At 47.2% G+C, this 25,225-nt stretch overlaps 1 protein-coding gene and 1 pseudogene across 4 annotated transcripts in view; both read left to right on the top strand.

Moving 5' to 3' along the window:
• SLC2A13 (solute carrier family 2 member 13) overlaps positions 1-25,225 on the top strand; it is a 342,499-nt gene that overhangs the window by 173,332 nt on the left and 143,942 nt on the right. For all 4 annotated transcript variants that reach the window (XM_070049659.1, XM_051850398.2, XM_051850399.2 and 1 more), the window contains exon 4: positions 13,386-13,494. In XM_070049659.1, the coding sequence (XP_069905760.1) occupies positions 13,386-13,494 (109 nt within the window). The remainder of the gene's footprint in view (positions 1-13,385; positions 13,495-25,225) is intronic.
• LOC127492246 (U2 spliceosomal RNA) lies at positions 2,997-3,206 on the top strand (annotated as a pseudogene).

Below are 25,225 nucleotides of genomic sequence, written 5' to 3'. Positions count from 1 at the left end.
GGCAGAACAGAGCGCCTCACCAGTGTGTGGCATTGATGATAGAAATCGGTGAAACTTTGGTAACATATTTTCGTTTCCTGGCGAGTGAACTATGAAATCACTTTATTCTAGGCTAGATTTTATACGTAGGTTGTAAACCTTTTCACTTTTATCGGAGTCACCCACTCTGTTCAAGTTACCTCACTGTGAACTTTTCAGCTTTGCTAAATGTAGCAAGATGAGTCTTTGCACAGAAAAGCCTAGAACTTCTTTACATAAAAACCCGATAGCATTTTAAATTAAAGCTGTTGTACCAGCTTCTTACTGTGCATAAACTTGCCTCTTAGCACTGATTTACTGGGGGGATTGGTTGCGTGGTGGCGTGATTAGTTAGCCAAATGATGTAAGCCGTAACACATCCTTGGGAGAAGACGGCCGTAGGGTGGTGGTTCTGGTGTTCTGCTCTGAACACATCCCGGTAATGAAGCTGTGTTTCTGGCAGTTCACAGAAGGCTTCCTCTTACTGAAGTTGTAGTTAACAAGGGAGATAGAAGCAACATGTTTTGCCTTTTTTTTTTCTGAACATTTTATTGGTGAAATTTTTTTTTTTTTTTTTTGCTTCTGAAAATTTACAGAATAAAAGATGACATGACGGATCGAGTTAAGTTATTTTGCCTCCTGTAGGAATCTCGGTTTTGATTCATGCTTGCTGTATAGCTCAGTCTGTGCCTTAAAGTCTGCAGAGGGGCCCCATATCCTTTTCCCGCAGAGAACAGAGGCAGCAGCCGCTTGTGGTTTGGTGGGAAGAGCTTAGTTGCCAGTCAGCCCTGAGAAAAGAGATTGATTGGATTTGCACACCTGCAGACCCTCCAAGATAGCAGGCAGCAATGCACCCACAGAGGGTGAGCTGCACGTTGCTGGCGCTCCCTTGCCCCTCTGTCTGCTGTGCTCACAGACTTGATTGTGTCCGAGCAGAGCTGACCCAGCGGAAGACGCTGCGGCCACCATCCCATTGCCTGTGCAGCAGCGTGAGTGTCCGCCCTGAATGTGCGTGGCCCTCACCATGCTTCCTGTAGCAGCTGTGCCTCACGCCTCTGTATGTGAGAGGTGAGAGTGCTGCCCGGTCCACCCTTGAACCAGTGCTTCTCCAGAAACCCAGTGCTCAGCTTCCTACCTGCTTTTTTAGCAGAACTTAGCACCGCCCTTTTTATAGAACGTCTTTCTTCCTCTTCATTGAATGACTAACGTGGGTATTTTTTACTTTGCTGGAGAGTGGGAAGAGCGAGGGAGGGAAAGATGTGGACTACTCAGGCAGTAGATGTACATTTGTATCATCACGTATTTGGTTCGCTTTTATAACTAGTTCCAGGTATTTTTGGAATAGTTAAGATTTTCTGAGAATCATGGGAGAGAAAAAAAATCTCTGTGGGATGTTACCCTCAGGGTGCCACGCGTACATGCAGTAGTCCTGCCTCCAGAGTCTGCTGGGAACCTTACACCCCACCATGAAAACATTGGCTGTTTAATTTGGCTGATTGTTGAATTTTTGGTGTGTTTATTTGTAGTAACCATCACATTAAAGTCAAATATAGCATGCACCGTAGCTCTCAGTAGAGCTTTAATTCTAAGTAGTGAATTGGTTGAATGCTTGAATCCAGAAGCAGACATGCTACTATAGTATTGTTCAAATATCCTTTTGAAAACAATTCTTCTAACCAAGCAAATGATGAATGTTTTGAAACATAGTTAGAGGGCTGACACTGTGGTGTAGCGGGTAAAGCCACTGCCTCCTCTGCCGGCATCCCATATGGGCACCGGGTTCTTGCCCTAGCTGCTCACTTCGATCCAGCTCCCTGCTAATGGCCTGGGAGAATCAGCAGAAGATGGCCCGAGTGTGTGGGCCCCTGCCACCTGCATTAGAGACAGTGATGAAGCTCCTGGCTCTTGGTTTCAGCCTGGACCAGTGCTGTCCATGGTGGTCATCTAGGGAGTGAACCAGCAGATGAAAGATATCTCTGTCTTTCCATATAACTCTGACTTTCAAATAATTAAATACATCTTAAGAAAAAAAAGCATAGGTCATTACCTAAAAATGTTCTGATCTGGCAGACATATGGGAAGCATTGAATTCTTGAGAGTCTGTGGGTGACCTAGGATAGAGGCAGGTGAGGGGGGAAAACGCTGAAATTAGTAGTGGTTGTATGAAAGTTTGACAGGTTACGTCATTGAACTTTATAGAGCTCTCACGTATTGTGAGAACCTGTGGTAACAGGTCTTACTAATTTATCACTTCTGTGTCCCCCCGCCTCTTTCCCACAAATGGGACTTTTTGTCACTTTAAAGTCTAAATTTTACATGGATTCTTAGGCTGGTGGCTTATTGGACTTCAGCACCTCTGTCCTCGCTAGTGGGTATTCCACTTCTAGCTTCACTGTGTGTCTCCCTGAGTTTTCCCAGTTCAAGCTTGGGCTTCTTCAGCGTTCCTGCTTTTCGGATAGTCATCAGGCAGAGGATAAACACATGGGTGCACCTTTCCCGGGCTATCTGCCACCCACCACTTCTTATGGGTCATTTGCACCTCTCCGGTCTCGATTTCCATCATCTTCCGGATTTGGTGGTGCCAAATATAGCAAGTCTTGGGTGTGTGAGTGCCGTATGTTTGGAAAGACGACTGCAGGACAGACGGAGCAGACAGCCGTCTGTGCTCTTGATATCACCAAGCTCCAGAGATGGGCTGCCGCCTTTTGACCGTGGAGCACAGTTTGTCTTGGGTAGGATCCATGACCTGGGAGCTAGACAAGCAGTTTGTGCCTTGAACATCCTCAGAATTTGTCTGAATTCCCTGAGTGCACCTTTGTTATTCTGCAGATCAGTGAGATGCACCTCAGACATGTGACCCTTAAGGCCATCAGATGCCGTTTTGGTTCCTCGACTCCTCTTATGTTCCTAGTATTTTCTTACAGTGAAGGTAGCAGGTGCTTTCACATCTTACCAATCTTACTTAGAAAATGGACCAATTCGCTTCTTGGCCTTTTGGCTAAGATCAAGTGTAGAAAATGGACCAAGCACTTTATTCTTGGCTCCCTTTTTGCCTCCTTTCTAAGGTGCTTCCACCCAGTGGTTTACTAGTAATGTGTTAACTCTAGAAGAAAAATATTACCAGCATAGAATTCAGTCTTTATATTAATGCAGCTCTTCGAACTATTTTGTGGAATCTTCAAAGTCTGGGCTGCTTATTTGTTTATGGAGTAGAGAAACACAACTTAGAGTTTTTAATTTAAAATTTTCATATCCATCGATGAAGAAATTGTACTAGAGAGCTGATGCACGCAGTGGTAGCCTCTGCATTGGCATTATGGTGGGATCTTCCTCGTGCCCATTTCCACCTTTAGTCATCAGAACACTTGGGTCTGTGAGGTAGACACTGTCACACGTAAAGCCCGGGGAGCTCAGGGAGCAAGGGCTGTGCCCAGCGTCACAGAGCTGCTAGGTGGCTGAGCTGTGTTCAATCCCTGATGTAGAGAGGCTGTACTGTTCCATCAGCCACTAGTACTGTAAAATTGGATCAATGCTGAGACTGGCAGCTGGTCAGGAACATCCTCCAGGACCATTCGATTGAGCGTCTGCCCCTTAATTAAGAATCGCCAGGTCTGCAGAAGACAATAAGGTGCATTGTACAGTTTTAATGAAAACCGATGTACTGCCAGAGAAGGGTGCCACCCTTGCTCAGGAACGAGTCCCTGGGCAGCCATTCTCCCTAGTGCTTCTCCCTCCACAGGGCCACACCCCAGGGCTCTTAGGGCCTCTGCGGTTCACTCATCGCTCATGTGAGAATCGCCAGGCTTGGAAGATGCATTTCAGAACTGCTTCCTTGGGGTGCCCGCCTCTAACAGAGGGAATAATTGAGAGTTCTGAAAGAATTTTTGATGGTAACAGGAAGTTTTTTAACAAACGATATTTCTGCAGTGTTAAGCTCTATCATCATCTCCTTGATAAGTGGAAAAAGTCTTGATTGCTATTAGCAGCCTGGAATAATAATGACTAGATTAACTTGGGCACTGCACGCAGACCCAAATGGACCACGATGAGCTTGCAAGCGCGTGTCGGTGACAACTGGCGCATCGCAGCGTCTTGGCAAATTGATGACCTTGGAGCATTTCAGACGTATTGGCATCAACACCAGGCTGTGAAGGAATGACTGGACCACACGGGGCTGGATTTATCAATAGCAGCGGTCCTTCCTTGCAGACAGAACGTGTGCCGAGCAGCGGTGTGGAATCACAAGCATCCTGTGCGGCACGCTGATGAGCTGAACAGCTCAGGGGTGCCCCAGAGCTGAGTGGAGGCTGTGATTCGTCCCCACGTCACCACATCGCTGAGCGGCTCCGCGTGTGCTCAGACCACAGCAGCCATGAGTGCTCCATAGCCATGACTGCCCAGGTGGGGCTTCCTTTTCTTCCCTTCCTCCTTTTCTTTCCTGAGTTCCGTAGGGAAATCTTTATTCAATGTTTTCTCTGTGTGATCCTTGACTAAGTAAAATGGAAAGTAGTATGATAAAATCGGGAAAAATCTGAGCTGTGCACCTGATAGAAGCCAGCATTCATTGTGGGAGAGGTCAGGTACCTGATGCGCAAAACCAGTTATCCGGGAGTCTGAGTTTGGGAGGGATCCATTCATCTAAAGTGGGAAGTGGGGCAGGAAATTGGCCTGGTAGGTAAGATGTCAGTTCACACACCTGCATCTCCTGTCGGTGTCTGGCTTGGAGTCCTAGCTACACTCCTGAGTAGAGTTTTCTACTAAGTACCCTGGGAGGTGGCAGGGAAGAGCTCCCACACGGGAGACTGGCATTGACTTCCTGGCTCCCACCTTGAACCTGGCACAGCCCTGACTATTGTGGGCATCTGGGGAGTGAACTGACAGATAGGAACTCTGTCTCTCTCTCTCCCCGTCAACTGAATAAAAATTGGTTAAAATGAAAGGGTAGACTTTCAAACAGAAGGAACGTTATAGGATACAGTGGGGCGCAGCAGGTTAAGGCAGCACTGCCAACATCCCACATGAACGCTGGTTCATGTCCTGGCTGCCCCACTTCTGATCCAGCTCCCTGCCGATGTGCACCCTTGGAAAGCAGCCGAAGACAGCCGAAGTTCTTGGGTCCCTGCCACCCACATGGGAGACCTAGATGGTTAGACTCCTGGCTTCACCTTGGCCCAGCCCTGGCTATTGCAGTCATTTGGGGAGTGAATAACCAGCTGGAAGATTCTGTGTGTGTGTGTGTGTGTGTGCGCGCGCGCGTCTGTGTCTGACTTTCCCTCTCTCTAACTCTGCTCTCAAATAAATATGTCTTTAAAAAATTTAAAATATGAGGCCCTTTGGATAAAACAGGTTGCTCAGAGATTGTGTACATACACCTGCGGGAGGGAGGTTACCTGAGATATGTCAGGAACATGTCCTTCATGAGACTGGTGCTGGTAGGTTTGCCTTTGCACAGGAAGTGGTTGGTGGGTGCCTTGATAAAGACGACGCAGCAGTGTAGATGGGCTAGGGTGGGCCTGCTGGCAAGTCCGAGGCCTGTGATTGCACTTATAGTCTTATGCCGGAAACTGAGTCTCTGTTCTTCGTAACGGACAGTACTGCAGCCCAATCCATTTTACTGAAGAGGAGCCAGAGGCTTCGAGAGGTTCAGAACCTCACAGCAGCTTTGGGGTGGTGCTGACATTTCCACCCTAATTCCAGTGAACCCTTCCCAGCATGCCCTGTGGCACTGCACAGGTGGGTGAGTGCCCAGTCCTGGCAGGTAGAGAGGTGGGAGGCAGAGTGAGCACAAGTGTAAAGCAAGGGAACTCCTTCTGGTATTTGGTGGAAAGAAGTTGGGCCCGTAATACATGAATTCTAATTAAAACGTGTCAGTGTGTCAGAAATGGACAGTAAGAAGGGAGGGATAACAACCTGAGGCCACAGCTCTTGGGGCAGGCATTTAACACAGTGGTTAGGATGCTTGGGTGACGGCCATCTGGTATCCCAGCTTCCTGCTACTGTGCACCCTGGGTGGGGGTAACAGGTAATGGCTCTAGTACCTGGTCTACCATATGGGAGACCTGGATTGAGCTCCTGATTCCTGGCTATGGCTTGATCCAGCCCCATCCATTAAGACCAGTTGAGGGGTGAACTAGTGGTTGGAAGATCTCTCTCTCTGCATTTATTTAAGAAAATAAAGCAAACAAAAAAGGAACAGGTTTGTTGTTGTTGTTGTTACTTTGAAATCAGACAGCTCAGAGTAAAGAACAATTTTGGGGTAAGAAGACCTGGCATCATCTAGTGTGTGTCCGTCTTGTGACCTAGCCCTGTAGTGCAAGTGATGGATGGAGACTTGGTTGGAGCACTGAGGCCACTCGGAGGAAGTGTACTTCTGTGGCGACACCCTCCCCACTCCAGTATTAGGAGCTCCTCCAGGGCTGGACCCTCCTGTTTCTGTCCCCGTGCAGGGCAGGCTCCATTCGGGGGCTTCAGGTCTAGTAAATGGGCAGAGGAGTGCCCGCCCAGCCAGAGTGGCGAGAGACATTGGGAGGGCAGGAGCTACGTTACCGTGGATGCAGGGAGAATGCTGTGGGCCACCTGAGCCCAGGGCGGCCATTGTGAAGTTCTCTTCAGGGGTTGCTCCCTTCCTGGAAGTGGGCGTGGAGAAAGAGGCGAGGTGGGAGTTAGTGTTGGGAAGCAGAGGACTTCAGAACTGCCCCTGGGAGGCTGGTAGGGCCCTGCAAAGGGGTAAAGAAAAGGCAGCCTGGGGACAGGGACCGATGCGCAGGAACATGGAACAGCCCAGGGGCAACTCGCCCGTGTGTGTGTTCCTCGCGCTGTGCCGTCGGGTTTTGTCCAGGAAGATTCATTTCTCTGATGACCGTTATACAATTCCCTGGCACAGTGTGGGGAGGATGTGGGCTCGGGGCTCTGTGGCTTGTTGGTTGGTGACTGCTCCTGGGCCCTGAGTCCCACGCTGCGGGGCCAGCATCTCCTCGTCTTCCTTTCTTCATAGGACGCGTGTATGATAAAAACGGTTCATGACGGAGGAACGGCTACCTCGTGGCAAATCAGTTGAGATGAGAGTCGATGCCTGGTACTCTGGGTGACTGATAAAATCGGTAGAATTACAGTACGATGCTGCCTCCCCCACCCCCACCCTGCGCCCCAACTTGTCGGGAGATTGTTAGATGGCAGGGTCTCAGAAGCAAACCTGGGCATGCTCAGTGGTGTTTTGCGGTCCCTGTCACCAGCTCGTTCTCTCTCCTGAAGGCCTGCAGGTGACAGTGACCACATGTGGCAGCCTTCAGCATAGGTGCATGGATCGTTGGCGCCGGCATGCCTCCTGCACGTTGCATGGTAGTCACGGGGCACAGGACATCTACTTATTATTTCTTAGCTTTTCTTGAGAATATTGTAACATCCATAACTACATCAAATAGAGAGACTGGGAAGCATCAGAGCCGGGAAACATTGAGCACCTGCATCCTTGTCAGTTCTCCCGGGGCAGTCTCGTGCGGGAACTTTGCCCTGTTTAGTTGGACACGGTCACTTCTAACGTAACAGTTCCTTGTGCTCCTCTGTAAGTGAGTTTTGTGGTCTCTGAATATCTAACTTTTCCTTTTGTCATCCCCGTTCATCGTTTGTTTTTGGTGACCTTTCTTTATTGCTGTTGAGCTGCTTGGTTGAGACATACTAAGTGACACCTGTTGGTAAGTTTGTGTGAGCGGGTGGAACTGTGGCTGTGCTGTGGAGGACACGCCTCGCCCTGCTGCCCAGTGTCTGCCCTCACAGCCTGCCCTACTTCCTGTCAAGCTCCTGGCACATGGACTTTGCTTTGGAGAAAAGCTTTGGTTTTTTGTTTGTTTGTTTTACAAACTCAGCATTTTTAATAGCTTACAGGGCTGCCTACTCAGTCTTCTTGAGTGGGTTTGGAAAGATCCTATGTGGTATACGATTTGTTGCATTTACGATACCGCCTGTAATGGCTTGGAGTTGTTCCCGGTACTCTCTTGTTCGTCTTTTTTCACGTCTGTGTTGTTCACCTCTCTGACTTCTGGGTGTGGTCATTGGTGGCTTCTGTTTTTCCTGACCAGATTGCATGTTTCTTTCCTGTAGCCACTGTAGCAAGTTAACACAGACTTGGAAGTTTAAAACCACAGGTCTCTATTCTGTCACAGTTCCCCGGCCACAAGTTCGAAATCATTTTCCGTGGGATGAAATCAGGATGTGAGTGTCCCACACTGCCTCCAGCAGCTCTCGGGAATGCTACTCCTCTTTCTTCCCAGCTTGGTGGCAGCCAGAGCCCTAGGCCTGTGGCCGTGTCTGTCTGATCTGTGTCCGCCTCCTCCCCTTTCTTGTCTGAGTCTCTGCCGCTCCTGTAAGGGTCCAAGTGACTGCATTTGGGGCCAGCCCAGATAATTCGTAACAGTCTTCTCATCTTAAAATCCTTAACATAATTACGTCCACAGCATCCTTTTTGGCTCCCTAAGGTAGCACTGGCAGGCTCCAGGGATTAAGATGTGTTTTGAGAGATGTTATGCAGCCTCTTCCATTCTGGCTTGAAGGTTATCAATTGTATTGATTTTCCCAAAGAACCAGTTTTGGGTCGTATTGATTTTTCTCTGTTGTCTTCCTCTTTTCTCTTACATGCATTTCCATTCTAATGTTTGCTATTATTTTCAGCTTGGGCCTTCTTTGGGCTGTTGCTCTGAGTTGGCCAAATTTTGCACACCATGTTTCTTCTTCCTTTTTTTTTTTTTTATTTTTTTTATTTTGACAGGCAGAGTGGACAATGAGAGAGAGAGACAGAGAGAAAGGTCTTCCTTTGCTGTTGGTTCACTCTCCAATGGCCGCTGTGGCCAGCTCACTGCGCTGATCCGATGGCAGGAGCCAGGTGCTTCTCCTGGTCTCCCATGGGCTGCAGAGCCCAAGCACTTGGGCCATCCTCCACTGCACTCCCGGGCCACAGCAGAGAGCTGGCCTGGAAGAGGGGCAACTGGGACAGAATCCGGCGCCCCGACCAGGATGAGAACCCGGTATGCCGGTGCCGCGGGCAGAGGATTAGCCTAGTGAACTGCGCGGCGCCGGCTCCCGCACCATGTTTCTTACCCCCCTGGTTTCATATTCTGTTCAACTTCCATCATTTCTTTGACCCATTTGGCTTCCGGTTCAGAGGGACATTTTCCAGTTACTGATTTCTCTTGAGTTTTATTATATTCAGAGAATGTTCTTTATATACTTGACTCCTTCTCAGTGAGTCAAGACAGGTTACAGAGCTCAGCTCATAATCTGAGTTGGGTACGTGTTCCCAGGCATTGGCCATCAGTTTGCTCTTGGGAATGTGTGTCCTGCCGGTGTGTGGTGGAGTGTTATCGAAACATTAGCTGCTGGGTCAAGTGGATGGGTTGATGGTGCTGCTTATGCCTCTGTACCCGTGCTGGTTTTCAGTCAGTGACTGAGAACGGAGTGATGGAATCTCGTGCACGTGGGGTTTCCTCTTTCCCTTTGCAGTTTTCTCAGTGCTTGTTTTGTGTAGTCTGTAGTTTCTGATAAACGTCGAGCCGTATTGTGACATGTCAGTGAAGTGATTTCTCTGTCATTACAGATAGTATTTCCTATCATGTCTTGGGCCCAGTCATTTTTCACTGTATACCCAACATCACAGATTTTATCTCATTTTGAACTTTGCTTTGTGATGCTAATCATCTGCTGGAAACCAGTTGGGTTTCTCCAAGCTGTTTTGGATGAAACCCACGCTGTGCTGAGTGCGTCATTGCGAAGGCAGATCCCTCCCGAGTGCTCTGCTGTCCACGCTGGCATCCTCACCGTGGTTTATAGAGGAGCCCTGCGCAGGCTGCTGCCGTGGATTTCTCCAGGCCTGTCCAGTGGCTCTGTCTGTTGCCTCCGGCAGTTTCCTGGACACATCTGCTCATCAGCTGAATGCCAGCAGGGCCTCTGAAGATCTCCAGGGCTCTTGTTCTCTCCGAGTCTCTCCTCCCCGTGACGTCTTCCCCTTGGCATCCCTGTACACTGAATTGCGTGCTTTCCCTTCAAGGAACCCACCAGGGTCTGCCAGGTGTAGGGCTCACCTCCTTTTTGTCCAGATCTCACCAGGCATCCACCATTCCATGGGCATTCAGAGGTTTCCTGCGTTTAGGGGTAGCTTTGTAGTTGTTTGATGTAGGAACGTCATGCTGGCAGGAGAGATCCAGAACTGAAACTCCGGTACACACCAGGCCCTGGCGTGTTTGAATGACACTCGAAGGCATTCTGTAGGCCCAGCCGGCTTGCAGCTCTGCACAGCAGTGGCTGCCCATCCCTGCTCCCAGACCCCAGCCTCACCTGGGCCACCCAGGAAGGCGAAGACCATATTGTCTTTTAAATCTGTTGCTTCCATGTGTATTCATCCCATGTCCTTTATTTCTTTTTTAATAAATCTTTTTTTTTATTTTTTTAAATTTTTTTTGACAGGCAGAGTGGACAGAGAGAGAGAGAGAGAGAGAGAGAGAGAGAGAAAGGTCTTCCTTTGCTGTTGGTTCACCCTCCAATGGCCGCCGTGGCCAGCGTGCTGTGGCCGGCGCACCGCGCTGATCCGAAGCCAGGAGCCAGGTGCTTTTCCTGGTCTCCCATGGGGTGCAGGGCCCAAGCACTTGGGCCATCCTCCACTGCACTCCTGGGCCACAGCAGAGAGCTGAACTGGAAGAGGGGCAACCGGGACAGAATCCGGCACCCTGACCAGGACTAGAACCTGGTGTGCCGGCGCCGCAAGGCAGAGGATTAGCCTAGTGAGCTGCGACGCTGGCCTCATGTCCTTTATTTCTAATCTGTGTTTGCACTGTGTGGGAATTTGGGTGTTTCAAAGCCACACGTTTGGAAGAAAATTTTGTGTGAAATGCTTGTTTATACAAATTGTTTTGCATTTATGAAAGCAAAAGAAACATAAATAGAGCATGACATTTTAAATTTTCACTTATGAACATTCAGCCAATTAATATATTCATGTTTTTTCTTCTGCCTCACAGCTTGTGTGATATAAAGATTAATGATAGCTTTCATTCGCGGAGTCAGTTTTACTGCCTAATACAGCTAGGTTTATGATTTTAAAGGAAGGAAGTTCTTTAATTTTCTTCATGCATAATCAGATGTGCAGCTGCTCTGACCAAAATTTATCCATTAAAGCAGATCCAGTCTTGGAAGCTCCATTGTTCACTTTAAATAGGAAATGAAAGCCAGGAGAAAATCTATATTTTTTATGTAAACCTGGGAAACAGTGTTTATGTGAACATTTAAACATGAAGGCTAGTCAGACTTTGATCCTAATTTGTTCATTTTCTTTGTCTTCGGCCATCCCAAGTTAAATTGCCTCCCCCGAGCTTCGGCTCACGCAGCAGTCTGGGAAAAGTAGGTGCAGCTCTCCAAAGACTGGAGTAGGAAAGCTTAGTTGCTAACCTAAAAAAGTGACACAGTGAAAGGTTTTCATCTGGTGTCATTATGTCGTAGTTTACCCTTTTTCCATGGTACACAGGCACAGGGTGTTTTTTTATTTAATGAGGCTCTAGGATTGTGGGAAAGGGTGAGATGTTGCTGTTCCGCGGGAGCCTTTCTCTTGCAACTCGGCCAGCGACGCCTGTGTCTGCAGCAAGCCCGCCCGTCTGTCCCTTGCACTGCTAATACAGAGATGTTCCAGCAGTGCTCTCAAAATCTGCTCATTTCACTCAACCTCTCTGGGATGTGTGGTTCTTTTTTTTTTTTTTTTTTTTTTTTTTTTTTTTTTTTTTTTTTTTTTTTTTTGACAGGCAGAGTGGACAGTGAGAGAGAGAGACAGAGAGAAAGGTCTTCCTTTGCCGTTGGTTCACCCTCCAATGGCCGCCACGGCCGGCGCGCTGCGGCCGGCGCACCGCACTGATCCGATGGCAGGAGCCAGGAGCCAGGTGCTTCTCCTGGTCTCCCATGGGGTGCAGGGCCCAAGCACCTGGGCCATCCTCCACTGCACTCCCTGGCCACAGCAGAGAGCTGGCCTGGAAGAGGGGCAACCGGGACAGAATCCGGCGCCCCAACCGGGACTAGAACCCGGTGTGCCGGCGCCGCTAGGCGGAGGATTAGCCTAGTGAGCCGCGGCGCCGGCAAGGGATGTGTGGTTCTAATAACGCTTCGCTCGCCTCCAAGGCAGCTTGACACCTCTCACACCGTCCGCCTGCTTTCTAAACAGGCTGTCCCCGTGTCTCTGAGGGTGTGAGCTCTCTTGCACTTGCAGCAGGTATGTGTGACACATCAAGTTTTGTGAGTGTCGGGACGACTTTCTTAGGTCTCCTGTTCAGGACATCCCAGGCTGACTTGCCCTGCCAACGCGTTGGCCCATTTTCTCCCGTCTCAGGTCACTGCAGTTGACTTCCCTGGATTTCAGCTTGCTTGGCTCAGTTTATGGCTCGATAGCAAGACACAGCCTTGGGAACTGTCTCACAGTGAGCAGTTAGCACCCTGGTGAGCCCAGGCCGTGTCTCTCTCAGCAGAGATGCCGCAGATCCTGGGAGGTAGCTCTGCCCCGTGAGGACAGCGTCCAGGGTGCCTCCTGCAGTTCAGAGCACCCTGCAGCTGGCACAGGTCTCAGAACAGAAAGGACACTTGTGACTGTGCACAGGTGACAGATGTCAGTAAGATTTGTCACCTTACTGAAGACTCAGGGGCCCAGATTCCCAGCTTCCCTGACCTGATCTCGAGTTCTGGTAGAAACACCAAGGAATCTGCTCTTCTCAGAGCCCATTTAGACTTTAAGATGACTGTTGAATGCTACTAAGGAACTGTTCAAACCTTAGAAATGCTCTCATTCTCTCTCTCTCTCTCTCGGCATTAAGTTTTCCTTTTATTAACTTTTTATTAATAATATCTATTGGAGCCATAATCAACTTTAATATGCTCAAATGCTTATAGACAGAGTGGAATGAATTTTAAATTGTTGTTAATAAGTTCTGTTCTTTTGATCGATGAAAGCAATTTTGCCAGTGACTTTGTAGTAGTCCCACATGGATGGATTTTAAATAATGTTTAATTGCCAAGAAAGTGAAAGAACAAGGTGAGTGATTAATAAACACGGTGTGCAGGGATTTACGGAAGGATGATTTCTGACTGTCAAGGTTCCACGGCTCATCCAGGTACCCATAGCTCGCTGTGAATGGAATTCTCTCCTGTTGCTTCTCTAGTCTAAGCTCAAAAATAGACTCAGTCTGTCTATAAAATAATAGCTGGTACCGATTTTACTGTAAAAGTGGACCTGTTTTAAAATGTGCAGCCATGTTGATTTCATGGAAATTTCGACTAATGGAAGTAATTAGTGTGAGAGTGAGAACTAATAGCTGTGCCCTCTCTTTTCCTTTTCTTGCGGAAACAAGCCGGGCCTGTGATCTGCAGAATGCTGAGCTACCCGCCCACCCGCCGGGCTCTGATCGTGGGCTGTGGCCTGCAGATGTTCCAGCAGCTGTCCGGCATTAACACCATAATGTATGTATTTCTCTCTGGCTTGTCACTGAAAAGATCGCAAAGGCTGTATTTTACCTGGAAAAAAATAAGATTCTTGGTGGATGCTGTTACTGTGAACTGTATCTCCTTTGGGAAAATATGAATTTGATGGTTTTTTTACAATCCTATAATTTGTAATGAGAAAGAAGTGGTTTACTGAGTTTTGATTTATCATTGATGTCATCCAGGACCTCCTCTTATGCTGAGCTAATATTTCATTTTTATAAGCCATTTCTTGATGTGGATTAAAAGTTAAGACAAATGGAAGTCACCTGGCACTGTCAGAACTTCGGGGCACACTCATACCTGGTTCATTCCTTTGGGGCAGTTCATCAATGAAGTGTGATACAGAAGTCTGTTACATCCGGGGTGCAGGGAAGAGGAGACTGAGAGGGAGGGAGGAGAGAAATGGTGAGGCAGAAAGGGCTCCTGTTTTCTGGGTTTCAGAGCAACCACCAGTGTTTTGTGTGTGGGGTGAACTATGCAGGCTCTGCTGTGTCTGCCTCACTCAGTGTCAGGGCTGCATGTGCAGCCTGGTTTTGTGCGAGGGGCGCAGCTGTGGTAACTATTGCAGTCCTGCTCTCTGGCCGTGCATGGAGTTCAGGCTGATGGTGGAAGCAAGCATTGAAAAGTGTCAGTTAAACCTGGCACTTGACGTTTTAATAAGGGCACACAGGGCTGCCCAGTTCTTCTCCAGGTGGGCCTGTCAGACCCTAGAGAGACACAGATTGTCAGTGAAAAGCTGTGAAGTCTTAGAATCCCCTCACCCCCACCACCTGCTGGGCAGAAATAATCATTAAAGACATAGACTTGAAATTAAATTAAAATGTTCTTGGAAAACCATTTGTATTGGTCACTCTTGATAGCTTCCTTTGAGATTACTTGGGACATAATGAATTGTTCAGTGATGAATGAGAAGAGGAGATAGGTTAAAATATATCTTAAAGTTAACCATCAGGGTCCAGGGACTCATTCGTTAAGAGGAGGATGTGTTAAGTAAACTTCAGGCCAGTGCCGCGGCTCAGTAGGCTAATCCTCCGCCTGGCGGCGCTGGCACACCGGGTTCTAGTCCCGGTTGGGGCACCAGATTCTGTCCCAGTTGCCCCTCTTCCAGGCTAGCTCTCTGCTATGGCCCGGGAGTGCAGTGGAGGATGGCCCAAGTGCTTGGGCCCTGCACCCCATGGGAGACCAGGAGAAGCACCTGGCTCCTGCCTTCAGATCAGCATGGTGCGCCGGCCGTGGCGGCCATTGGAGGGTGAACCAACGGCAAAGGAAGACCTTTCTCTCTGTCTCTCTCTCTCACTGTCCACTCTGCCTGTAAAAAAAAAAAAAAAAAAAAAAAAAAAAAAAAACTTCACTGGTTTTGTGAATTTGACCTTAGTCCTAATCGGCCTGGCTCGACTTGGCTTCCTGGGCTGTCTCCGTAGCCTTTTGTGCTGCACTCCCTCCTTCCCACGTGTGCTTGCGTGCTCCATGGTTGCAGTAGTACTTTGCACAGTCACGTGTTCTCTGGGTTTGCACGTGGTGACTGCTCTGCAGCAAGTCCACCTTGCCAGAGTACAGAATCGCAGCTGGCTAGCACCAAGCTTTCGGGTAATGCAGTACGGTAATAACTTTATCTGAATATTCTAGCTGAGCAGTCTAATTAATGTGTTCTGTTCCTGAACATTGTTTTTGGTTGTTCAACCCGTTTCTGGGCATTTAAACTTGGCAAGTTTGAAAGCATAGAAAATGAAGGAGTTTTATGGCATTTCTTTGTGTTTTTTTAAAACAGGAATCACAGACGGAGCCCATTCTAATTGATGGGTAGAGACTTGGGGCAGTGTATTCCCAGTCAAAATGGGGTCACAATCCCTTTGCAATTTCTAGTATACATTTTGCTGATTGAGTTTTTCAAGTTGTAGTAAGTTTCAAATTTCATTTCTCTACATCCTCCATCTTTCCACAGAGATCAAGTGACATAGCATCCTGATATTCCCTGTCACAAAAGTAATTAATTCTGTTCATCACACACTGCACACATTACAGATCATGTTATCCTTGCTGTATTTCAGTATTAATCTTGAAAAAGAGCGAGGATAAAATCAAGCAAATGATGGTTGAACTTGGACTTTGTTTGAAATCCGCGTGGTGTTAATGGGTGCGAGGCAGAGGATTAGACAGTTACTAACGTGACACCTATGACAGGTGACTCTGGTTGGTCATATTGTAGGGCAGTGACATCTTCTGTAGGTGCCAGGTTGATAGACTGCACTGCTCTGCATCGTCCAGATGGGTGATGACCAGTCTGGACCTCCTAGAGTGATGCATTTTCTGTTGCTGAGACTAGTTTATAGTCCTGGGAATATTTACAGATCTTTTTTCCATTATTCCTGAGGTTGAATAGATACCATCATAAACTGTATTCATAATTTAAAATAGTCCCTTAATTAGAGCCTAGGAATTAATTGTTGTAGATTTTAGTAGAAAATGTTTTTTGCTTACTTTAAAATTGTTGTTATCTTTATGTAGGATTCCGTTTTTATGCTGACTTCATTATCTGTGAACACTAAAATGATCCTTTTCCCAGCCTGTTTTCTTTTAATTGGAAAATGAAGTAGGCAGTGCTCTTTGATATGCCAGTCCACCCCGAGAGTGTAAAGAAGCTGAAAGTCCTTTTACAAATTCTGTCTTTCATCAGAAATTCTCTGTGAACCTGGAATACGAGATATTTTGAATTCTGTTTCTCACCAAGAAATGTTCATAGAAAAATCATGTGAAAAAATACTGGAAGATAGAACCACCTCAAGTTGTGCTATGCATGTTGCGTTTTCTCTCCTCTTCCTCAGATACTGCTTTATTCTGCCCCCTTGACCTGTTTAATCTTCTGCTTCATTCAAGGAAATAAATGTCCCTTTTGAAATATTTTATTTTCTCCTCCTTTACTGGTGTGCGTTGGCTCAAGTAGCTCAGGTTTGTATAAAAACTCATGTTTATTTATATCCTAACCCACACTTTCTCATCTACCTTATTGAACAGATGCCTTGTAAAAAATACTACCTATGCTACCTACTTCAGTTACCGTGTTTAACTTTAGAAGAAGATATTTTTTAATATGTCCCTGATCACTTAATTTCAAGTATGCAGCTAAATAATTTTCCCATGTTCATAGCTTATAGAATACAGGTATATTTTCAGATACATAACAGACTGATAAAATACTTCCGTCTATGTCAAAATAAAAGGAGAGGAGTGATAGCTGAAGGTGATTATGATTAATGTAAATAAATGTATATATCTAAAAAATATAGAGGCTGGCGCCATGGCTCAATAGGCTAATCCTCTGCCTGTGGCATCGGCACACCGGGTTCTAGTCCCAGTCAGGGCGCCGGATTCTGTCCCGGTTGCCCCTCTTCCAGGCCAGCTCTCTGCTGTGGCCAGGGAGTGCAGTGGAGGATGGCCCAAGTGCTTGGGCCCTGCACCCCATGGGAGACCAGGAGAAGCACCTGGCTCCTGCCATCGGATCAGCGCGATGCGCTGGCCGCGGCAGCCATTGGAGGGTGAACCAACGGCAAAGGAAGACCTTTCTCTCTGTCTCTCTCTCTCACTGTCCACTCTGCCTGTCAAAAAAAAAAAAAAAAAAAAATCTGAGAAAGTCTCACTGTGACCTATTTTAAACTCTAGTTATAATATCATAATTTTCCATTTTCTAAGAAATGTTGTCATATAACTGTTAATAGTTGGAACATTGCCACGTGATCATCAGCACAACTAAATATGCATATGTTTATGTCTGGATGGGTGTGTGTGTACCCATCCAAGGGAGTGGATGGGCATATGGAAAGATGGGTGGATAACTGGATGGGTGGATGACTGATAGGTAGATAGATACAAAGACAGGTGGACAGACAGATTAAAAAAAAAAAACAGATTCAATGTGAGTTTGATAACACTGATTCTTTTGAGAAACTTATAGTAACTTTGTTTTAGCATATTCCGATATGCCAAATATGCCTGACTATAGTTTATTTGTAAATCAGCCCATCCAGTTGCTATCATCACTTCATCTTGGACAGAGAGAGAGTATTGTATTTTTACCTGAAAAGACAAAGCAGTTAAATGACTCACTTTGGGGTTGTACAAAGAATCAGTGTTATGGGCTGGCATTGTGGTATGGTTGGTGAAGGTACTGTGTGCTACACAGGCATCCCGTGGGGGTGCAGGTTCATGTCCCGGCTGCTCCGCTTTCCAGTCTAACGATAGCCTGGGGAGGCAGTGGAAAGTGGTCGAGCACGTGGGTCCCTGCCACCGACATGGGAAACCAAGAGAAAGCTCCTGGCTCCAACCCTCCCCAGCTTCAGCTGTTGCAACCCTGTGGAGAGGGAACCAGCAGAGGGAAGATCTCTTTCTGTCTCCCTTCTCTGTCTCTCTCTCTATGTCTGCCTTTCTCATAAATGCATGTCTTTAATTTAATCCCATCAAGGTGGCATGTACCAATGCCATCTCACTAGTCCAAGTGATCAATTTCAGTTCGCAATTGATCATAATGAAAGGACTAAGAGTCAAAGGGAGCACATAAGCAAGTCTAGTACCTGCTAACACTAACTGATAGAATAAATAAAGGGGAGAGTGATCCAACATGGGAAGTGAGATACTCAGCAGACTCATAGAATGGCAGATGCCCTAAATAGCACTCTGGCCTCAGAATCAGCCCTAAAGGCATTCAGATCTGGCTGAAAAGCCCATGAGAGTATTTCAGGCATGGAAAGCCAAGACACTCTGGCAAAAGATCTCTGTGAGTGAGATCTCAGTGGAAAGAACAGGTCTTCAAAGAAGGAGGTACCTTTCTCTGAAGGGAGGAGAGAACCTCCACTTTGACTATGACCTTGTCTAAACAAGATAAGAGTCGGAGAACTCAAGGGGCTTCCATAGCCTTGGAAACTCATGACTGGAGCATAGGGAGATTACTGATGCCATAGACAGGAGTGTCAATTGGTAAAGTCAACAACAGGAGTCACTGTGCACTTACTCCTCATGTAGGATCTCTGTCCTTAATGTGCTGTGCATTGAGATTTAATGCTATAACGAGTACTCAAATAATATATTTCACTTTGTGTTTCTATGGGGGTGCAAACTGTTGAAATCTTTACTTAATGCATACTAAACTGATCCTCTGTAAAAAAAAAAAAAAAAAAAAAGAAAAGAAACTATCAACTCCCAACTTGACTCTCACTGGGATTAAACATGACAATAGGTCTGATCTGATTTCATCATCATTAAAAAAAATCATCTATTATTTTTCACTTTATGTTTCTGTGTGGGAGCAAACTGTTGAAATCCTTACTTAATGTATACTAAGCTGATCTTCTGTATATTAAGATAATCGAAAATGAATCTTGATGTGAATGGAAGGGGAGAGGGAGTGGGAAAGGGGAGGGTTGTGGGTGGGAGGGACGGTATGGGGGGGAAGCCATAGTAATCCATTATTCGTACTTTGGAAACGTATATTCATTAAATAAAAGTTAAAAAAAAAAAAAAAGTCAGTAGTGAAGAAAAGATGGAAATCCCGTATTTTAAGCTTCTGAGTCCACTTCAGGTCGAGGATTGTGGGGGTGGAGCCTGCATCCAGCACGCAGTCCTCTGGCTCTGCACGGCTGCTACTTCACAGTGGAGCTCCCAGCTCCGTCGCCTCTCACTCTGCCCCTTTCACTAACTTAAAAAGGTGGGGATGGGGCCGGTGTTGTGGCATCCTGGGTAAAGGCACTGCCTGCATTGCCAGCGTCCCATATGGATGCTGGGTTCATGACCCAGCTGCTCCATAATGCCAGCATCCCATATGGATACTGGGTTCATGACCTGGCTGCTCCACATCGATCCAGCTCCCTGCTAACATGCCTGGGAAAAGCAGCAGAAGATGACCCAAGTGCTTGGACGCCTGCCACTCATGGGTGAGAAGCGGATGAAGCTCCTGGGTCCTGGCTTTGGCCTGGCCCAGCCGTGGTCATTGCAGCCATCTGGAGAGGGAACAGCAGATGGAAGATCTCTCTGTCTCGTTCATCTCTGATGGAAGATCTCTGTGTGTCTCTCTCTATTACTCTGACTTACAAATAAATAAATGAATTTAAAAAAAAGTGTGGGGAGCTGTATGGGTGGATCATTCTCATTTCATTACTGCCTTACCTTAATCCACAGGAGCTACTCCTTCTGTACAAGAGTAATTCAAAAAGTTTATGAAAAAATAGAATCAAAACTGTAAAGTTACTGTGGTGCAAATTTTTTATAATATGTGAAAAATCCTATTATGAAGAACTGTACATTCCAAAATTTTGTTTCAAAATAAACTTTACACTTTTAATTACATTTTATGAACTTTTTTGTTGGTTTTAAAGATTTATTTATTTATTTGAAAGGCAGAATTAAAGACAGAGAGAGAGAGTGAGCTTCCATCTGCTGGTTCACTCTCCAAATGGCTACAACAGTCAGAGCTGGGCCAATTCAGAGCCAAGAGCCAGGAGCTTCTTCCAGGTCTTCCACATGGATGCAGGGGCCCAAGCCCTTGGGCCATCCTCTGCTGTTTTTCCAGACACTTTAGCAGGGAGCTGGATCAGAAGTGGAGCTTCCGGACTGAAAGTGGTGCCCATAGCCAGCACTATGCTACAGCATCAGCTTTTGATGAGTTTTTGGAAATACCCATGTACTTACTTACTTACTTATTTTTGACAGGCAGAGTTAGACAGTGAGAGAGAGGGAAAGGTCTTCCTTCTGTTGGTTCACCCCCCAAATGGCCGCTACAGCTGGCGTGCTGCACCAATCTGAAGCCAGGAACCAGGTGCTTCCTCCTAGTCTCCCATGGAGGTGCTGGGCCCAAGCACTTGGGCCATCCTCCACTGCACTCCCTGGCCATAGCAGAGAGCTGGACTGGAAGAGGGGCAACTGGGACAGAATCCGGCGCCCCGACCGGGACTAGAACCTGGGGTGCCGATGCCACAGGCGGAGGATTAGACTAGTGAGCCACGGCGCCAGCCAATACCCATGTACTTATAAGATAGGATGCGGGCCTGTAGAAAATAGATCATAGAAATAATAGTGTTCTAGTGATTGCTACCCTAGTGGTACTCTAACATCTGTCAACTCTCTGAATAGATACAGAAAATAAAATAAGCAGGCTAAAATCGTTTTGATCCTTTTTACTATCGTCATGACAATGATGAAACTTTTTACTGCTTTTCATATATATTTCACCATATTTTCATAGGTAATAGTTCTGTTTTTTAACATTTATTTATTTATTTGAAAGAGTCATAGAGAGAGATTATCTTCCATCTTCTGGTTCACTCTTCAGATGGCTGCAAAGCCGAGCACTGGACCAGGGTGAAGCCAAGAGCTTCATCTGGGTCTTCCAGGTGGGTGGCAAGGGCCAGCATCTGGGCCACCTGCTGCTGCTTTTCCTAGGCCGTTGGCATGGAGCTGGGTGGCAAGTGGAACAGCTGAGATTTGAACCACTGCCCATATAGGATTCCAGCACTGCAGGCAGCAGCTTTACCTGGTACACCGTAACGTCGATGACAGTTTCTATCCTTCTTACTTCATAGGAAGAGAGACAGAGATCTCTAATACATTAGTTCCCTCTCCAAATGCCTTCAGCAGCTGTGGCTGGGCCAGGACAAAGCACAGAGTTCAGAAAACAGTTCAGGCCTCCCAACTACCTGATCTGTCATTCCTGCATTACAGGGTGCACTAAGCAGGAAGCTGGACTCTGGACTGGAGTTAGGACTCAAACCTAACCTCCTCTTGATCTGCATAACCATCCTGCCAGCAGGATCACAGAAGCCAAGGAGGGGTCCGCTGCGGCAGTGGAATGGCCTGGTTTCCTAGAGCAGGAAGCTGAGCTTAACGAGTTGAAGGATGGGTCCCCCAACCACGACTAACAAGCTCCGGAGCTGAACATGTAGGCTGATTTTCTAACACACAACTCTAAGGTTCCCCTTTAATCCTGGGACACACAAGATGTGCAGAGCAGACTGTTTGAAGCTGGTTTAGGGGCAACCTGAGGTTCGCAATCAAAGTTGGTGAATTTCATCACTGTCCAAGGATTAAGGCCTAAAATGACTGTGTGCTAATGACAAAACTGCACCCATCTCAGAAATCCCAGAACTCACCGAATTTTTAAAGTTCCGGGTACCCCGTTAAGGCGTCTGCAGTAGATGCTGATCTAGAGTTCCCGGACAAGCCAAGCTGATGGTAGAATGTGTCCTCTGTATTTGTTCTTCTTATTTAATTAACTCAGTTTTGTAGGGACAGTATTTCTGGATCCGTTCCCTTCACATGTTTTATTGTCAACAAGCTCTCCGAGTATAAAAAATCAGCACGCAATCAGGAAACATGGCACAGCCACACATGCCCAGATGGTGGCAAATGTAGAGAAGGATGATGGTGACAGGGCATGAAAAGGTGAAGAGTGAGGGGCAGCGTATCCTCAGGTTGTGGAGCTGACCGGGGGCGTGGATTTGCTGTCTGCGCAGCAGGACGCAGGGCCAGCTCTCTGCTCCCCTGTAGGGCTCTGAACAGCGTCCAAATGGCAATACGTGGTTGAAGTGCTTACAGGTACGAGTCTAACGTACTCCCATATGTTCATTGGACACACGTTTCTGAGTAAATGGGAAAACACAAGATTATGGCTTGCTGTTTGGGAAGGTGATCAGAATGTAGCAGGAAGAATATTGACCCAGGAATCAGGCGAATCCAATTCAAAAGTGTCTCTATCGTGGGACACTGGTGTGCCAGTTAATTACCTTTGGTCTAATTACCTGTGAAGTGAAGGGACTGGGCGTTTAGTGTATATGTGAGTGAGGAAAAGTTGAGTTTGAAATGGAAATAGGAGCTAAGCCATTTTCAGCAGTAGTGCTTCAGGCCTTTCTCCGATGTGATGGTATCAGTATGGAGGAAATCAGTTTTGGTCCAAAAAGAAATGTATTGTGTCCAGCGTCAGTTCTGGATGATCTATTAAATGCTGACCGTGTGCTGATTGATGTCTTGGTGTTCAGGGTCTTGTTTGTTGAGACTGCCTTGATATTAACCCTAACCCTAACCCTAACCCTAACCCTTTAAGAAAGACGATCTTAGTGTTAGGATTGGCAGTCTTCCCTGGTCCAGGATTGGGTACCAGGCCATTCATCTGCCACAGCGGGGCATCCCCTGGCTCCCAACGGTGCTGCAGGGGTACCTTCGAGCCCTGTGTGCTTCACTGGCCCCCAGCTCCAGCGTGCACGTGGCTCACAAGGACAGGGATGCACTTACACCTCTGATGTCTAAACCGTTCTTGGGTGGCAGGTAGTACACGTTGCTGACATACTAAGCCGAGCGCTCAGCAGGTAGGGCTCTGGACAGAGGGGCCTCATCGGAGAGCCATCACTATGTTTCTAATCACAGTCTACCTCCCTGGGCAGGTGTTGCACACGTGTCTCAGGTTAGGTTCCTCCCACAGCAGATCTTCAGACCAGGACTTGGGTGCAGGTGTCAACTTGGGAGTTACGCAAAGAAGCGTGAGCGTGGGAGTAGGGCAAGTGGGGCGAGCAGATTATTACAGAAAGCGGCTGGCACTCAGTCCTGCCAGCTCCTCAGAATTATTCCAGGGGTTGTCTGTGCTCCGTGCATAGTCTGTCACCCCGAGGGTCACCCCTACATTTGTTAAATGCGGTTTGCTGGGCCTCCTGAGCAATCTCTCGTGCTACCAGCACTCCCAGGCAGAGGAGTAGAGAGGCAAAGGGAGTGGAAGTATGAACTGTGCGACTGCGGTGAGTTCCCACGGCAGCTCTAGGTAGGTGCACTTGAGAGGGGCCGGGAGCAGCTGGGGCAGGGCCTCTGTGTATATAGTCTCTGCCTTCAAATATGAGGGGCTTTAAAAGTTCATGCAAAATGGAATTTTAAAAATGTATTTCCATGATAAACATATAGAGATCTTCAAAATGTTCATGGAAATGTCTATCTTGAGAAAATAATGCGTGGATTTTTGAATTCTTTTGTATCAAAATAACCTTACCTGTAAATTCCATTTTTCATGAACTTTTTGAAGTCCTTAATATGTGTAAAAACCAAAATCACGTGATGAGGATGTAAACTTTCATGGATATATATTCAATGGAAAAAATTCATAGTGAAATTCATATTCAGTGAAAAAAAGTCAGTGGTGTTGGCTAACCTAATGGAAAATGGGCAGTAAAAATGGGAAACTCTAGATAGGTGGTATTGCATTTTCTGATATAATTTGCAAATAATATTGTCCTGTCACAGGTATCTTAAAAGCACATCTGGTGTAGTATTCACTTAATTTTGGGCTCAACCTTTGCTAATTTGTTGCTCTAGGTTCAGAGATCTCTCAGCAAGAATTTTTGTCACTGAACAGTCTGTGTTTTACCTAAGGAGACAGAGACATAAGTAATTACAGTGCAGTCCCAGAAAAACCAAATTAATACCCTGCAGGCACTGTGGGAAATGAGTGATTAATTCTACCTAGAAATTGAAGGAGGCACTAACAAATGACAGTTTCTGTATTTTAAAATTTTTTCTTCGTATGAAGTAGTTTGGTGGGTGGGAAGCTTCAAACACTGAGTCAGGCTCTGCGCACGGGATCTGGGTTTTGATCCACATCCAGCGCTCTTGGTAGCAGTGTAAACTGCACAAGCTGTTTGGCTTTGCAGGGCTCTGTGGGCCGGGGACGTCAGGTTCTGGTGGGGCCCCGGGAGCACGCAGCCGGGTCTCAGGACCCTGGCGGAGCTAAGTCAGGGTTGACTTCCTCTCTACTCTGTGTCTTGCATTTGTGCAAAGCGGAAGCCCTCCAGAGTTCACCAGCTCTCTGTGGCCTGCCCCCTTCAGTGTGGGGTTGGAGGCCTCCGCTGTTGTAATACCATTCATTCGTGTATGTCTCTGTTTCCAAAATACAGGAAAGAATCACGAGGGTGTTTTCTTGTAGCTGGTGGGTGTCGTACAGCTGTCAGCCACCTCAGTATTGGAGTGCTCTTTTCCCGTGCAGTTTACGTCAAGGAGAAAAGACCTTGGTGAGCTTGGACGGTGAGAGGTAGTAATGCCCCCCTGGGAGGTGAGGGAGCCTGTGACAGCACAGCCGTGTGTGGCCTGCCCGTGGCCCTCATCGAAAGGCGTCCAGTCCTTTTAGCATGCTTTCTGAGTCGGGGGCAGACCCGGGGTCCTGCGATAATGCGTGGAAATACGTCTCCCTGGTTTGTACTGAGGTCTGCGGTGCCTCAGGGCAGCACTGGAAGTAAGAAGACATCATTTCCTCTCCTCTCCTTTCCCTCACCTAACTCCTGTCTTTCAGTGGAAGCAAAGGAGTAGAAGTGGAGGAGTTGAAATACCAACGTGGGATCCAGAGATGAGCCGCAGGAAGTAGGCTTGCCATGTCTGTAGGACAGACCCTACACCTCGGTATCCTGTGTGAGTGTGCACGTGACCCCAGCATGGGCATTGCCACGTGAGGCTGGCTTAGGAGGAATGCCCAGGGCCCCACTCATCAGGAAACCCACAAGGGGCAGGCTCTCTCCCAGGGACCCAGGGTACACCGTGTGGCTTAGCCATTCCACGCTTGCTTCCCCGCAGGGAACTTGGCTCCTTTGCTTTATTTGTAAAGGGATCTTTTTCTTGCTTTTACCTAGCCCAGCCTTGGATAATGAGGGCACCTGGGGATTGAACCAGTGGGTAGAAAATGTGTGTGTGTGTGTGT

Source organism: Oryctolagus cuniculus, chromosome 9 (genome assembly GCF_964237555.1).
Source record: "Oryctolagus cuniculus chromosome 9, mOryCun1.1, whole genome shotgun sequence".
Taxonomy (NCBI): Eukaryota; Metazoa; Chordata; class Mammalia; order Lagomorpha; family Leporidae; genus Oryctolagus; species Oryctolagus cuniculus.
The sequence above is the reverse complement of the archived record's forward strand: the minus strand, read 5'-3'. Positions and strand labels throughout refer to the sequence as shown.